The sequence below is a fragment of the Mastigoproctus giganteus genome, chromosome 7 (genome assembly GCF_048544385.1).
Source record: "Mastigoproctus giganteus isolate SK-2022 chromosome 7, ASM4854438v1, whole genome shotgun sequence".
Classification (NCBI taxonomy): domain Eukaryota; kingdom Metazoa; phylum Arthropoda; class Arachnida; order Uropygi; family Thelyphonidae; genus Mastigoproctus; species Mastigoproctus giganteus.
Window position 1 is genome coordinate 160,480,401 of NC_143581.1, and position 17,127 is coordinate 160,497,527.

At 36.2% G+C, this 17,127-nt stretch overlaps 1 protein-coding gene across 3 annotated transcripts in view; it reads right to left on the minus strand.

Annotated features, from left to right (window-relative positions):
• LOC150083290 (nucleolysin TIAR-like) overlaps positions 1 to 17,127 on the minus strand; it is a 261,413-nt gene that overhangs the window by 149,720 nt on the left and 94,566 nt on the right. For all 3 annotated transcript variants that reach the window (XM_090377152.1, XM_090377153.1, XM_090377154.1), the window contains exon 7: positions 14,028 to 14,103. In XM_090377152.1, coding sequence (XP_090233278.1) covers positions 14,028 to 14,103 — 76 coding nt within the window. The remainder of the gene's footprint in view (positions 1 to 14,027; positions 14,104 to 17,127) is intronic.

A 17,127-nucleotide genomic window follows, 5' to 3' on the forward strand; every position in this document is an offset into this window, starting at 1 on the left:
CTTTAAGTGAACGACAGAAAATGGCACTAGAAAAGAAACAGGTCTGATTACACTGTTTCCAGCAACTTGAAACTGAAAAATCACATCTGTATAGAATATGCCCAGAAAGCAAGTAATGATTTAAGAAATGAGCATACTATGTTGCACTGATTAACACTAAATTGACATTTCAATTAATAACTATACATTTAGTAAAACCTTAATTTTTCAGAGCTCTGAAAACAGAGAGGTATATTTTAAAAAATGTTAATTAAAAATTTAGATATATAAAAGTAAACACCATATTTTCTCAAATAACTTGTGCACCTTAGAAATAGAGAGATAGGTGAGCAAATATATAAAAAATTTAGTAGCACATCTCATTTGAAAATTTAATCCAAAGCTTAGGATCTCTCCATGGGCTATGGCCAGATAAGCAAACGTCAATTAACACTGCTGTGATTAAAAAATGGTGAAGTTAATACATGCTAACAATGTGTATTAACTTCACTTTTTTATTTGCATGTCTCACTAGAGAAATTTTTCATATCATCTATATTTATTAAACATAATAAATTGCTGCATAAAAAGTTATTTTCTTTAAACGAGCAGTCTTGTCTTATCTTCTCGTAATGCAAAAGAATATTTAAAAGAAACAGATAATGGCAACGTTGGTTTTTTTTTATTGATGAGCAGAAATGAAAGATTGGGGATAATGGAATACATTCATTTGTCACTTTCCCTTCCCAATGACAGAAATTGCCTAGCTCACTTCATGTAAGTCAAAGTTAAGTTCTGTGTACCTTACTAGTGGATGTAACTGTAAGATGTTGCATATATGTTCTGCTAAGCATGATTACTTCAAAAGGCATATGGTTACTGTGTTTTGTGGTTGGTGTAAAAATGAAAACGATTCAAGAAGAAAAAATATCTAAAACCAGGCTGCTGGCAGAATATAAATTCCCATATTTTTTTTTTTTTTTTTTTTTTTTTCACCACAAAAAAGTGCACAGTTTATTCAAGAAAATTTCATAATAAAACCTATAAGAATTCACAGTACACATTCTGCAACTGATTAGATGATGCAACAGAGCTAGATGCTCAATATGTTCTACATTGTATTTTAATATTTGTAGAAGAATAAGAAAAATTTATCTCAATATAATACACAGAACCTTCCGTATGACACTCTCCAGCAATTAAAATAAATATAAAATTAACACAAAATGAGTAATCATTTTGTGTTAATTTTATATTAATTAGTAATTTTGTGTTAATTAGTAATAAAAATCAATTTAAAATTAAAAATTTTAACCTAAAATTTGAATAACAATTTCCCTTCCTGAAGCTGATGGAGCTTTTTTTACCATATATCTTGATCACAAGAATAGGAATAACATGGAGTATGCGTGAGTCAGAATGTTAAATAGAGAGATTATTTGTCTTCACGCATGTGTGCAAATGACCATGAATCAGAGATTAGATATGGATGGCGAACATTATTAGAATTCTCATGTAATTTATTTTAATGGTTTCTGCAAGTAACAGTCTAGTATAATTACGTTGGACACCAAGTAATTTGGATTAGTGCTGCAGTGTGCATTGAGTCAAGCCCTGATAAGACATGTCACAATCACTGCAAGGAATGTTGTATACCAGGTCATTTATTTGTGTTACAAAAGAGGAAAGGACTGAGCGATTGTTCAGTATAGTGTGTAATTTCTGTAGCCACAATTTTAAATTCGGAATCTTTAAAGAATCTGTTAAGCTGTTTGTCACTGTTCAATGTATGGGATGGAAAAAGCATTTTTCAATGTTCCTATTGTTGGTTGCTGTAGTCTTTTGTATCCTATCCATAGCCTGTACCCTAATTTGGTTTATTTAATCAAGAGGATAACCCCATGTTTAAGAATCCACTGGTTAATGTCTGTATCTCTGAGTCTAAAGCAGGTTCCGTCGTTGAATATTTATAGGCACTGAGAAATTGATTAAAAATAATAGACCTTTTGTAGGTGAACAGGTGATAACTGTTATAATGCAGCAACATATTAATGTTTGTCGGTTTACAATAGATGTTAACCTGGACTTTATTCGCATCTTGAGTAAGCGTGAAATTTAGAAAATTTAATGAATTTGTTTCAGTATTTTCCCTTTCCAATGTAAAATTGAGTCTAGGATGAATATTATTAAATGAATGTAAAACATCTTGAATGGTGCTACTATCAGTAATAACAAGAACATCATCTAAATACCTACCATAATATGTGATACAGGGGATAGAAAGGGCATTAAATGTATATGTTCAATCATTAGAGGTAGACCTCCGATATTAAGCTGCTTAGACTCAATCCCACTGGTAAACCAAAAATTTGTTTGTATACCTTGCTTTCAAAATTTACATTAATTTTTTAAATTGATTTTTATTACTGTAAGCATTTTCTGTTAATTTTATATTCGTTTTAATTGGAGAGTGTCATATAGAAGATTCTATGTGTATCATATTGAGGTAAATTTCTCTTATTCTTCTACAAATATTCTGCAATTACACCACATACATTTTTTGGTGCTGCTTTCGATTCCATGTAACAGCAATTTTCTTGGTTATGTGGGATTGTTCAGCAGAGATGAATATTAATATGATTGAGGTCCCCCCTCCTACCACAGACTTGGGGTTTACTGGTATTAAAAATGGTTTTCATTGATGGTATGGTACTAATGTCATTTTGGTACACATTATCCCTTCTTGTGTACTTGGCATATTTGTTGATCCCGACAATTTTACTTTTAAAATTGGTAAGATAACATGTTTGAAATGAGATGTCCTTCAGCCATCTCATTTCAAACATGTTATCTTACCCTGTTCAATTAGTGTTATTAGTTTTTCAAGTTAATTCATTATTTTTAAGATTGCCAGTATGGCCTGGATGGGGGTGGAAGATAGTGCACACCTTATATTATCCACTAGCAATAAAATTAATATACAGTGTTTTTAAAATTAATGTTATAGAAATCGCTCAATATACCAAAATAATTAAAAAACTCATATCTCCCAAAAAGCTTTTTTTCTCTCCCCCCCCATTCCTTCTCTCTAACTCTTTTTAAATTATATCTGTTTCTGTATTGGATTGATGGACAAAATCATCTTCATATATGTTTTAGAGGTAGCTCATTATACAAAAAAAAGAATGTGTCCTGAAAACCTTCATTTTCAAGTTACAGCTGGTTTTTATATTTTGAATAATGGTTAAAATCACTTGAAATTGGTGATTCTAACAGACAAAACTAATGTAATATGCATATAGCATGATTTCTGTCAAGATGCACATTAAGTCAAAATAGCAGGAGGAGCTGCATGCCATTTGCAAGCAGTCTGTGATATCTCCTTCAGCTTCAATCAGTGCACCTCAGCGAATTACTTCACTGCTCTCTTGCTTTGTGCTCTCCACTAGTATGAGTCTGTGTTTATATTACGATCAGATACATATTTACTGAGTTCACTGACATGAATCTTGTGTACAGTGCTGCAGAGTGTAATGAACATGTTACTGCACAATGATACTAAGAACATTTCACATATTGAAAAGCATCTCTGCCTGCATGGTTCTGTAGAGGTTAATACATCAATGTTGGATGGCTGAGGAACACACACACACACACACACGCACACACACACACACACACAGAGAGAGAGAGAGAGAGAGAGAGAGAGAGAGAGAGAGAGAGAGAGAGAGAGAGAGAGAGAGAGAGAGAGAGAGAGAGAGAGAGAGAGAGAGAGAGAGAAAGATTTGGAGGAAGACATACTGGACTTGATTGATGCTAACCCTTTAACCAGCATTTGTACACGTGTAGAAAAAGTGTACAAGTGGTGGTGAAAGTTGTATTGAAATGTTATTCTTTGTGTGTATTGCAGACATAAATTTGATACAACAATCTTCTTTAGTAAGATGCAAAGAAAATTGATGTAACATTGTTTAATAAGACAAACATTTCCACGTAAAGTAAACTGCATTAATAACACTCCCACTTGTAACACTATCTTGCTTTTAACACTATATCGTTTTGGTCTTGCATGGTCAATCCTATGAAGTTCCAAGCATTTTTTTTTTTTTTAGTTCCAAGAAAGAAAAAAATCCAGATATAAAATCCTCCTTTCTCTTGGGTTTTGGGAAAGAGTTAATAGAAAGAGAAGTCTATGAACTGTTTGTGATGCAGTTTATTTCATATTTAACTCAAAGCTTTTATATAGAAACGCTACCTCCTTACAACTCACAGCCTTCTCATTTATTACACCTACATGCTCTCTCCTTAGCATTTTTTAAAATTCCTCATTGTTCATAGTAATCAGTGTGCTCTTCATCAGCATTATTATTATTATGTAAAAAAAAAAAACAAAAAAAAAAAAAAACATATGCTTAATAATACCCAAAATGTTTGATTTAATTAAATGAAATCTTGTATTTTTTTATTTTTGTTAATAGCATTAAAAAAAAGCAAGCATCATAGTTTTAAGTGTGCACATTTTCAAGTAATAACCCATTGCTTTAAAAAAAAAAAAAAAACATCCATGAGAATATTGATGAAATATGAAAAATGGGTCCCAAACAGGTGACCCATTAAGCAAATTATAGTAAAAAGTAAACTGCTGCACAATAGAATTACTCAATAATCAGTGATATTTCTGGATTCCAGGTTAAATCCCACTGTCAGACCTAAATAGGAAAGATTTGACTGTTGTTACAAATTGTACAGGGTACAATGCTCTTCTTAATGATACTATTAAAATTAACAATTATCAAACCTGATACTTTTTTTGAAAACAACCATGTATATGTCAAAATTCACAAATGAAGAATGAACACCATTATCACTATTTTTTTTTTTTTTTTTTTTATGAAAATCCCAAACACGAAAGGTATCAAAACCTATAGTACTTAGTACTGTGCATGGGTTGAAGGAGAAGTATGGGGAGAGGGGGATGCCGGAAACTTTGCTCTAGAGACTAAACATGGGTTTCACCACTTCAGGCCTCCAAATAAGCAAAGTGGTGGTATTTCACCGGTTGATGAAAGTCATCTACCACCTACAATGACTAGGTTCTGACTGGTAAAGTTATATCAATGTGAGGAATACATCAATTTATATAAATTACTTGATATAATGGCATCCCAGGACAAATTTTTTTCCATTCAGCCACATAACAAGACAATGAAAAATTGCAGGGGTTCAACAAATAGTTTTGTGTGCATTATCAATATCACTAAAATCTTTGGTCTGGAATTCACTAGAAATGTAAGAATTCTCATTGGTTTTAATAAGATTGTCACTGTTCCGGAAGAATTCAAACCACTGTACTTCAAACTGTGAATGTTAATTCTTTGTGTAAAATCCATATATACAAGGATAAACTAGGACTACAGTATATGAAATCTACAACTGCTTCTGCTTGTTAGTATAAAATTCAAAATTTTTCTTTGCTGAACAACAGGGAAATTATGGACCACACACAAAGTGATCACTGAATTATGATCATCTACCTAATACAGTTTTTGCATGGCTGCTGTTCACTTAGGCATGGACTCCACTAGGTGTCTGAAGGCATCTACCGTCATGGTGCCTGGGCTATCCACAGTGTTGGAATAGATGAAAGTTGTGTGCCCATATGGCTCACTTCCCATTCCCAAACATCCCACAGATATTCAATTGGACTGAGGTCATACAAATTTAGAGGCCATTCAAGATGGATGATATCTTCAGTGTTCCTTGTACCACTCGTGGTGCAAATGCATGCTCAATGACATGGCACATTGTCTTGGAAGATTTAGTTTTGCTCCAGGAAAAAAATGCAACCTTGCAGAGCACATGGTCTCCTAAGATCTGGTGATAACCTCACCAGTGAAACACTGGCCCATACAGACTAGGGGTACTAGTTCTTGCCAGCAAGACATGCCATACATTCAGAAACCATCATGAACTGCTTGGAAAGTGAGTACCACATATGATGGGTCCATAGACTCATGTTGCACCAGGTATTTTGATTCCTCTGATCAGCACACACTTCAGTCCTCCAGTGTCAAACTAGCACGTTGCAGATGACATGGCATTCATCATTGAAAATGATGGGCGGTGAGGAGAGGGTGTCTCTTGAGCTGTCTGCAAGTGGAACCCTATACGCCTTAGTGTGGGACACATTGTAATTTTATATGTTGCTCTTCCATTCTCAAAACTGTATTGCAACAGTGACCTGCCATTCAGCCTGTACAACATGTTGCACCCTTCCTCACCACGAACATCCACTACAGGAGGTGGTTTCATCCATTCTTTGTACACATTGACTACTGTGGGTCGTGAGCAACTGACAAGTCATGCCATTTCCACTATGGAAGAATAGAATAAACAAGCTCCCACAATCATGCCCTTTTTTGAAACTCTAGAATATCTTCACTATGTTTATCAGAGTTTGAACAGTAGGGTAGATGCCCCCAAAGGAATAAAAACAAGGGACAATCAAGCTCTCAGCTGCCCAATGCAATGCCAGAGCTCACACTTTTGCATCAGGCAACATCAGGGAGAATGAGCAAGCCTCATGGAGTAGAATTTTCCCCATGGTCTATGACTGTTAACAGGAGAGACTGTTTTTAAAGGGACAGGATACACTTTAATAGAAGGGTGCAAGAATATTTGCCGATGTTATGGAGACAGTGATACGTAGGTCAGAAAACTCCTAGTTTGGGGAGGATACACAAACAAATAGATTAACGAGAGCCACAGGCAGAGGTGAGTGTGATTCTTTCACTGCTTCTATTAGAAAATGAAGCAGACAGGAAAGCAAGGTGTCGGGGATTTCACACCCTGCTTTGGGTCATCATGGAACTGGTGAGTAAAAGGATAACGAAGAGTAAGAATGTGCACATGTATACCTGCATGTAGACCAATGCTAGGAGTATTATAAATAATACTTGAAAAATTTGAAGTGCTAATTAAGTCATCAAATGCAGACAATGTAGGGTTTGTTTGTTTGTGTTTTGGTTTTTAGGAGCATTAGCAACTAAGGCCATATTGCTCCAGTGGGGTGGGGATATGCGGTGGTCATTCCCTGACCTTTCTGCATCCTCCATATTTGGTGGTCATGGAATTGAACCCCAGTCTAATCAAGAAGCGTGTGCTATGCACTGCTGCTCCTGCCCACCTGGCTACGGAGGCGCCAGACAGACAGACAATGTAGGGATATTGGAAATATGGTGTGACTAAGACAAGTGATGCTGAATTTGAATATGGGGAGTACAATGCATACAGGAAGGACAGGAGTGGTTATGCTCTTAGTTAAGAAGCATTTTAATTCTAAGGCAGTGCATCCAGTTGACATGGTTCAGTCAGTATGGTCTGATATAAGCACTGGGAAAACAAAACTGAAAGTAGTAGTGTTATAGGCCTAATGACGTTAATGAGTAAATTAAACAGATATACAAAGGAACAGTGGGACAGTAAATCAGAATGTCTTACAATTGGAGAATTTTAACTTTCCAGAAGTCGATTTTTGAAGTTGAAGAAGACTTTTGTAGATTTCTTGGATGACTGTTTTCTACAGCAGATTGTTAGAGAGGCAATAAGAGGAAGCAATTCCCTTGATCTGATTATTGCAATGATTCTATATGCATTAAGAATCAACAGGTAAAAGATATACTGGTTGGTAGCAAGCACAGTATACTAGTTTGTTTGTTTGTTATTTGGTTTTTAGGAGCATTAGCAACTAAGGCCATATTGCTCCGGGGATATGCGGTGGTCACTCCGTGACCTTTCCACATCCTCCGTATTTGGTGGTCACAGGCTCGAACCCCAGTCTAATCAAGAAGCGTGTGCTGTGCACTGCTGCTCCTGCCCACCTGGCTACGGAGGTGCCAGTATACTAGTGTGGAATTTAATTAGACTTAACTACTATCAAAGGTAAAGGCTTTTGCTTTCGAAAGGGTGACTACAGTGATCTCAGACAGTTTTTAAATTCTATGCAGTGGGACCAACTGACGATGTTACCAACAGCAAATTCTAAATGGGAAGCATTCAAGGAAGTACAGTAAACCCCCGCTATTCGCGGGGTTTACGTTCCTGAGAAATGCCGCGAATACCGAAAACGCGAATACTGAGTTATGGCTCCCATAGTAATAAAGGGGTTCCGTTCCAAAGTATGAAATATATAAGAAAAACTAGTCTAAGATTTTGTCTATGTATGTGTTATATGTACCTTCATAATATGACTATGTACATAGACAGTACATAGTAAAATGCAAGCATATGGCATCAAAATGAAAATAAGAAACAATTTAATATTAAATGTAATATTTATTAGAAATTTCAAACAAATCTTTCAAACCAGCGTCTTTGCTAGCTAAAAAACCTATCCCGCCAGTGCTATCACCAGTTTCGCTAAAGCGTTGATAAGGAGTTTTGCGTTTTCGCGAATGATGAGTGAATTTAACGGAATTTTATTTTGAGTTCGGTCTTCTATCCACAGATTTAAAGTTTTTTCCATTTTTTCTAATTTAACATCACGAGTTACAGAGCAAATTTTTGAAGCAATTAGCGCGTTTTCACGGACACTACGGCGGACTTTTTCTTCCGATTTCTTGATTGATCGTACCGTTGACTTATTGATTTTATAATGTTTTGCCACTGAGGAGACACTTTCACCATTAGAAATTTTATCTAATAACTTAATTTTATTTGCTAATGTCATCACCTTCTTTGATATTTTCACATTTCTCTTGTTATTCGTAGTCATATTTTTGTAGGGGTTAGAAAGAACTTGTCCACAATAAAGTCACTTTCTTCCGTTAACATACTCGAAAAAGTCTGTTTTACACTGCAAAACGGGAGATTTATCACTTTTGTAAGCATATCAATTTATAAATTGATAAATTTATAAGCATATAAATTAAAAGCAAACGACGAAACCTTCCATAACAAGCGCATAACACATATTGAACAAGGATTAGCGAGAAACATTCAGCTCGCGATTTTGTCACCACTCTTCCCCCACCCACTGAGCGCTGTTTTGACCGGGAAAGATAATTTTAGCCACGCCCATGTTTTTTTATGGCGGAAAATATTCACGGCGCTTTAAAATTCACATTTTTTAGGTTTCATTTTATATTAAATCGGCGATCGCGAATACGCGAAACCGCGAATAACGGGGGTTTACTGTAATCGCAAAAACTACTGGGCTTTTCATACCAATGAAGAAATACTGTTCAAGTCTTACATCTAAATAGCTGTCAGATAAATTATTGAGAAAAGTGTCAGAGAAGAAAAGTGTATGAGCTGCATAAAAATTAGTCTACAGGAAGTTAGGCAAGTTAAGGCAGATTAATATAAGCATAGACTTCTATGCTTATATTAATAGTAGAAGGAAGGGATTGAATCATATTGGGCAATTTGATGTCAATAGTTAATTGTTGATGACCCTGCTCTGATCACTGACAAATTTGAATAGGTATTTTGCATCTACATTCATACATGAGGAATTCTTTAGGAGAGGGGATGTCAGAAGTCAATCAAACTGCCTTTTTAAACTTCCAAGTGGATCGTTGATTAGGAGTTACACCTGTTTGTAAGGAGCAAATAAGCGGAAATGATCACTGTTAAAAGGATCGGTTAATACAGACCATGTCATGAATGGAAAGATGGATGGTGAGCAAATTGACAAGTCAATTTCAGAAGTAGATCCTGTAGAAAGGTGGATGTAGAGTTTAATGAATTCAGATCATTATAATTCATAAATTCCTCAATCAACTTGCCTCTTCTGTCCACTGTAGCTGATCCCCACAATGGGTGGTGTCCATTAAAGTCAATGAAAAGATAAACTGGAGTTGGTAGAGATGGTGGAATATAAATGGAAACAATGGTAACTGAAATACCAACTGCAATTCGAGCTGCCAGCCTCTAGGGTGGTTCTTAACTGAATCAGTCTGGATGATATGTTAGAATTTACAAGAATGGCTACTCCTCCATGGGCAGGAGACTGGATTCCTATCTCGTCTATACATCATATAATTTAAGAATTTCGGAAAAACTTGGGGTGGCAACAATGTTTTCTGTAAGCATCATGGGACTAATTGAGAGATTAAATCCCCCCTAAAGTCATCAGAATGGCTGCTTAGTCCTCTACAGTTCCACTGTACGATGTTAGGCATTATTTTGATTTGGCTGAGGATGATTTATCTGACATTTTTTTTTGGGAATAAGGGGCATCTAGTTTCCTTAATGTCATTGGCATGGAGTTCAAGGATAGGTTCTTCATAACCTGGGTGTATATCCACTTCCATAGTGTTGATAGGTGGTTCAGTTTCCTTACAGTTTAGTAGGTTTCAATTTTTCTGTGTCATTCGAGACCGTCAGGGTATCAGAGTAGATACTAATTGGGGTGTTGGTGGTTTTTAGTTTTAGGATTATCTTTTCCAGTGGCTGATAAAGTTGCTTTAACCCAATCAGCTAGTGAGATGTTCAGCACTATTGACACTTCTGTTTGAACAGCAGTTATATGAAAACTTCAGGTGCAAAAGGCATAAGATGGACTAGACATGGTCAACATTATTTGTCTGCATGTCTCAGGATGTGGCTTTATGTTCTACTTTGTATTTTTGGATTTTCCTACCTGCTTTCCACATTCCATATAATTTAGAAAAGGAAGGGTGACTGCCTTCGCAGCTGGGGCAAATGGGAACTGCAGCTAGACAATCTGCTTGTGTATGATCTTTTGATCCACAAATAGGACAGATGGTGTCACCTTTGCATGCCTGCTGTGAATGGCCATATTTCTGGCATTAAAAACAGCAAACAGGATTCGAAATGTATGGGCAAATTCGGCAGTTTAGATATCCAGTTTTTATTGAGGATGGAAAATCAGGAGTACTAAAAGTTAAAATGATGGAACGAGTGGGAATGAGATTTCCATTTTTTTTTTTTTTTTTTTTTTGTCATTCTTTTAGCACTAATTAGCTTTTGATTGCTAAGTTCTTGAACTAATTCCTCCTCAAACACAGTAATTAAGTTCCATTCTGTGATGATGCCTTTTGATGAATTTAAGGTATTGTGGAGAGAAACAGATACTGGCAACCCACCAAATATCGTTGTCTTTATGTTTGAAGGTTGCTGTTTCAATCAGGAGATCTCCAGATTGTAGTCACTTCACCATTTTTGGTGAGACTGAAATAGATTCCAGATGTCTTGGAATCATAAATGGTGATAACTGGTCCACAGGCTAGGTGGACAAAGAGTATCACCAGAAAATTAGGAAATGCCTGGACACTGTGCTTCTGTTCAAAGCCTTTTAGGTTGACTATTGTTATCATGACAGGATTCTTGTCTTGAAGGGTATGAGGTGGTTTATTAGAATCCATGATAGCTCCTTTTGGCCCTGGGGGTTTATCTTTACCACCCCCGGCCACAGGGAGGCAAGAGCAGTGCCACAAGCTGACCAAGAGGCTGAGTTAGTATAAATTAGTACTTATAGAAAAAAATAAAAAGGTGGTTTCCCTTTCTGGGCATCTGCCTACTTCTTGTAGAGCGAAAGTGCTACTCTGATATACAAATCAATTCAAGAAAACGGTTTTTGAAACAAAAAACAGAATATGTTCACTCAAATGCTCTTTGTAGAAAACGCTTGGCACCCAGGGTCAAAGAGTAATTACAGAACTGTTAGCTTAACATCTTTCCCAAAGAAAATAATGAAGTCACTTGTTAAAGAAGTAATGCAGGGCCACGTAGATAGGAATGCAATTATACTGCAATCACAGCATGGATTTAAGGGGAAGTCTTGTATGATCAATCTGATTGAATACCATGTTGTGGTTACAAAGGGAACTGGATGCAAAAAATAATTCTGATATCATATACTTGGATTTCAAAAGCTTTTGATACTGTTGCACATGAAAGACTGCTATACAAACTGGAGCAGTATGGCATTAACGGCAAGTTGCTGCTATGGACAGAAGGATGGTTGAGTGGTTATCAACAGGCACTACTCTTCATGGACTAATGTTATCAGTGGAGCCCCTCAGGGTTTAGTGCTGGGCCAATGTTTTCAATATTTATTAATGATATTGATGAAGGTATATCAGGCTTAATGCCAAAGTTTGCAGATGATACAGAGGTTGGCAGGGTGGTTAATGACAGTAATCAGGGTGAGCTAATGCAACAAGATCTAGGAACATTGGGTCAATGGGCTGAGAAATGGCTGTTAAAGTTTAACATTGACAAATTCAAGGTACTGCTTATGGGTAGCAGTAATCCCAGAGTAACTTATCAACTGTATGGTACTACACTTAGGGTAATGGAAAATAAAAAAAGACCTAGGTAATTGTGCAGTCGGATATAAAATTCTCAGAGCAGAGACATGCTGCCAGAACAGCTCACTGGGTTTTGTCAATGATATACAGAAACTTTGCTAGCAGGGATAAGGCAGTGATTATCCCTTTGTACAAGGCCATGGTTAGGTCACATCCTGAGTAATGTATAAAGGTCTAGAGGCCTCACTTTAGGAAGTGATGTAGAGCTGCTGTAACAAGTACAGAGAAGAGCAATGAGATTGCCGAGGGGGAAAAAAAGAGTTGCTCTTACCAAGAAAGGCTTAAGTTCTGCAAACTGCAGCATCTGGAGACTTAGGCACCTGCAAGGTGATCTGATTGAGGTGTATAAGGCTTTGAACGGATTGGGTAAGTTGAATGTGAATGGCATTCTTCCTCAGACTACGCATGTAAGCAGGGATAAATTTGTGTTGGGCAAGGATGGTTGAGGATATATGTGCGGAAGTTTGCTTTTAGTCAGCAGGTAGTTGATAAATTCTAGGATGAACTAAAATTCTTGGAGGGTATGAATGGGTGAAGTGCATAGTTTTTATTTTTTTTTTGTGAAGATGCTATATAACCTTGCTTTCTTGCATCATTTGCCACTACTACTACTATTTCTTCCCATAACTGCTATTTTATCAGTTTTACTTGTTCACACATATGCAAATTTGCACTCTTCTAGCGTACAAAGCTGTTCTGCTTTTTATATAGCAAGCTATGTGGCACAGTACATTACGAATGGGGTGGTCACAATTTAGTGATCACTGAGTGTGTGTAGAAAGAGATGAACACAGGAAGGCAAACAAACAATAAAAATTAGTTTAAAGGAATATAGAGTGTTGAAAATATCCAAAGATCATAAAATTGCGCCATAAGAAACAACTTGCAGTTTTACATACCCAGGCCCCTTGCTTCAGAATTATAAACTATATTTTAAAGTAGACAGAAAACTTTGAAATTATGCCAAAGAACATAAAATTGTACTATAAAAAACAATGCAATTTTACCCACCTAGGCCCAAAATTTGCTTCAAAATTAAAAATACATGGATTTGTCCCATGAATAAAAATCACCCTGTATATGTGGTGAGAGAGAATAGCACCAATAATATAGTTATACACAGTGGTATAATAATGCTTATTTTAACACCCTCCCCCCCCCCCTCCCCCCTACCAAGATATATTTCCATTTTTTTTTTTTTTAAAGAAAGCTTTTCTTTTATTTCCCCAGAACTTCATAAAGCAGTGAAGCGGCTTCAGGAACTGAAATGAACACACTAAATTAATATGTAATTTAATTTAATAATACTATTTAAAACTAATTCATATTAGAATATAAGTTATATATATATGTACACACTCAATACATATTTTCATTCCAGCTACAGATTCTAATTACATGAGAACTTATTTCAATTTCTGAAATATAATATTCAGTTATTGCTCCTTTCTATAAGACTAAATTTTCTAATCCTCTCTCTATTTTTTTTTTTTTATAATCTAAATTACCTTTTAAAGCCGGATAACTAAATCTTTCTCTCACTCTCTCCACTTTTTTTCTCACTTTTCTATGTGTAAATGCCATAAGCTAAACGGGAAATCAAAGAGTCACGAAGCCATCACATAATTACCCGCCACTGTGTTCCCGGTAGACTGCGCAACACCCTATCCCTGTTTGTAGCCTACCTTCCTCTCCTACTATAACACGTACCGCTTTTTTAACAAAAGACACAAACCCATAGCCCTTCGACTTGAGAGTCTGTGGATCTCGTACTACCCGGCAATCTCTGAAAGAAAAAAAAAATTTGAATACATATTAGAAGACCATATAACTTTTAGCAATTCTAAGCCTATAAACAAACACACACAAACAATCTATACACACAGAAGCAAATGGGGATGAATGTGAGTATGTAAAAAAAACATAAAAAATAAATAGAATAAAAATCAGAATTATCCTTCCACAGATATTTTTAACCCAGTGGTGGTGAGATCGGACTTTACAGGCCCACCACCTGAAAAATTTGCTGTGTATTTAACAGATTATAAACTCGTCTTCTGTGTAGCTTAGTGTCCTCCCTGGAGTCTTCCATTACAGCTTAGTTGGTATGATACATTGCCAATGCCACTTGTTTGTAGAGTTCCAGATTTTATTCCCAATGTCAACTGGAAGAAGTGATCTAAGTAAGTTTCTAATTTTTTACCGATCTTCATTGCTGCTTTTATACTTTTTTAAATAAAATCAATCAACAACAACAATAATTAAAAAGTCCTCTTCAACTGAGGCTGTAGTTATCTGATCCTTAAACTGAAAGAGTAGTCGTCCAGGGGTTTCAGCTTACACAACACGAAAACTGACCCAGACATGCACACTTGCTAAAAAAAAAGAAAAAAAAGAAAAGAAAAGAAAAAAAGAACACAAACAAAACACAGTACATGGATATGAGCAAAACTACTCTGGGTCCCATTAAAATAATAATTTGTTACTGTGCGTTTATATTTCATTTATATATTTCTTCCGTCTAGCTTTCTAAATACAGTTGAACCGATTATAACAAGTCCACTTACAATGAGTAAACTGAGATACTTTGTTTGGTCTCATTTAAAAACATAGCATTCAGTTCAGATGAGGGAACATACCAACATGTACAGCAAACCAAGTGCTTCTTGTCATCCTTTACAAACATTAAGGAAGTTCCTACTTGTTCTTCAAAAGAAAGTTTATAAAATTGCCTGTAAAATCTGCTGTCGATCAACGTCAAAGCAGCAAATGCTTTAAGCTCTCTAAGTCTGCTTTTATCTACTCTGTAGCAGCTAGCTATTGGTCATCAGAAACCAATCAGGGAGCTGTAAAACACACCCCATTTCTTTTGTGATGATCAATCACTGGCCGCTGCTGAACAGATAAAAGCAGTCCACCGTCCACCGGAGAGCTTAGATGCATTGACTGCTTTGACATTTATCGCTTCGGATAGTGGATTTCACAGAAAATTTTATAACCTGTCCTTTTAAGGACAAATTCTATTCTCACTGCTACAGGACAGTATGAGGAACTTGGTTTCAATCTCATAACCCGAAAATATCGAAGAGGAGAGCATTATCGGTGACGGAAAAGGCCAAAATGATTGAAGGAACACAGACTGGTCAGAACAACAGAGGTATGCAAGAATTACGGACTTTCTTCATCTACTGTTTCAAACCTGTAGAAAAATAGAGATGCAGTGTTGAAGGCCTGCGATGACGTCTAACAAATGTGAAAAGACTCAAGAAATGTGACAAAGATGACACTGATCAAGCTCTGGTGGAATGGTTCACTTCACAAAGAAATGCAGGTTTACCAATAAGCGGACCAATCTTAAAGGCTAAAGCAGAATTTGCACGACTTTTCAACTATGTAGGATTTTGTTGGTCAAATGGGTGGCTTGATCATTTTAACAATCAGCATAAAATTTAATATGGCAAAATCAGTGGAGAAGCCTCTGCAGTGGACATGGAAATAACATGCAAGTGTGACCACTTCATTCTCAAGGCTACAGTGACGATGACATCTACAATATGGATGAAGCTGGAATTTTCAATAAAATCACTCCTGTTAAACTTTAAAATTCCAGGGCAAAAAATGCATTGAACTCCGGGAAAACTTTAAAATTCCAGAGTGAAAAATGCGTTGAAGGAAAGTTGTAGAAAAATAGACTTACAGTGGCTATCTGTGCAAATGTCTGCGATGTATAAAAGAAGGCTTCTAGTGATTGGAAAGTATGCCAAACCAAGATGCTTCAAGAATGTGAAGCAACTTCCAGTAGCTTAAATACATTGAACAGAAAAGCTTGGATGACTTCAGATATTTTAACGGATTACCTCAAAAAGTGGGACAAATCTTTGTACAGAAAAACACAAAATTATACTTGTTGTAGATAATTGTCCTGCACATCCACAGAAAGTCAACAATCTAGGTCACACAATGCTCGTTTTCTTTGCCTCCAGACAATACAGCAGTGCTACAACCAATGGATCAAGGTGCAATCAGAAGTTTCAAAGCCTATGTTCGTCACAACTCAGTCCTTTTGCTCATTGACAGAATAGACAAGGGAACTGAAACAAAAATCTCAGTTTTTGATGCTATATGTTTTATGAGTGATGAGTGAAAATGTGTTGCATTCAAAACTATTTCAAGAAGGCTAGATTTCAGTCAAAGCAAGATAACGTTACCAGTGAGGAAGATCACATTCCATTATCTGAGTGGTTGCAAAAAAGGAGTCCAGAGTATTTGAATCAACTTACAAACATCAACAGTTGGGAGCATGGTGATGATGACGTTGTAACTTTGGGAGCTTTTACAACAGAAGACACTGTAGAAACTATCCAAGTAGCAGGTGAAGAAGTGGACGAAGGAAAACTCCATTCAGCTTCCATCATATGGAGCAGCTTTTGAAAGTGTAGAGAACCTTCACGTGTTCAGTGCTTTAAGTCTGATCAGAAGACCAGTCAAATGACCCTACATTCATTCCTGAAAATTGGAAAATCACTTTTCGAAACAATCTGCCCCTTTTAGAGCCACAAATAATTTCTATATGTAAGTTAATCTTTTACAGTTTGCAATTCACATTTGCCTCTGGTTCCTACACTTCTACTGTTCAGAATCACCTAACCTGGGTATAAGGAGCACTCCTTGCGGTCCAGAAAAACTCATTATAAACAAGTTCAACTGTATCACAAAGTTTTACCTCAGTAGTTTCAGAAGTTGTTTAGAACATGCAAATTGCCATTTGTAAACAACACATATAATTTCTAGTTGTTTAGAGTTAAGTGAA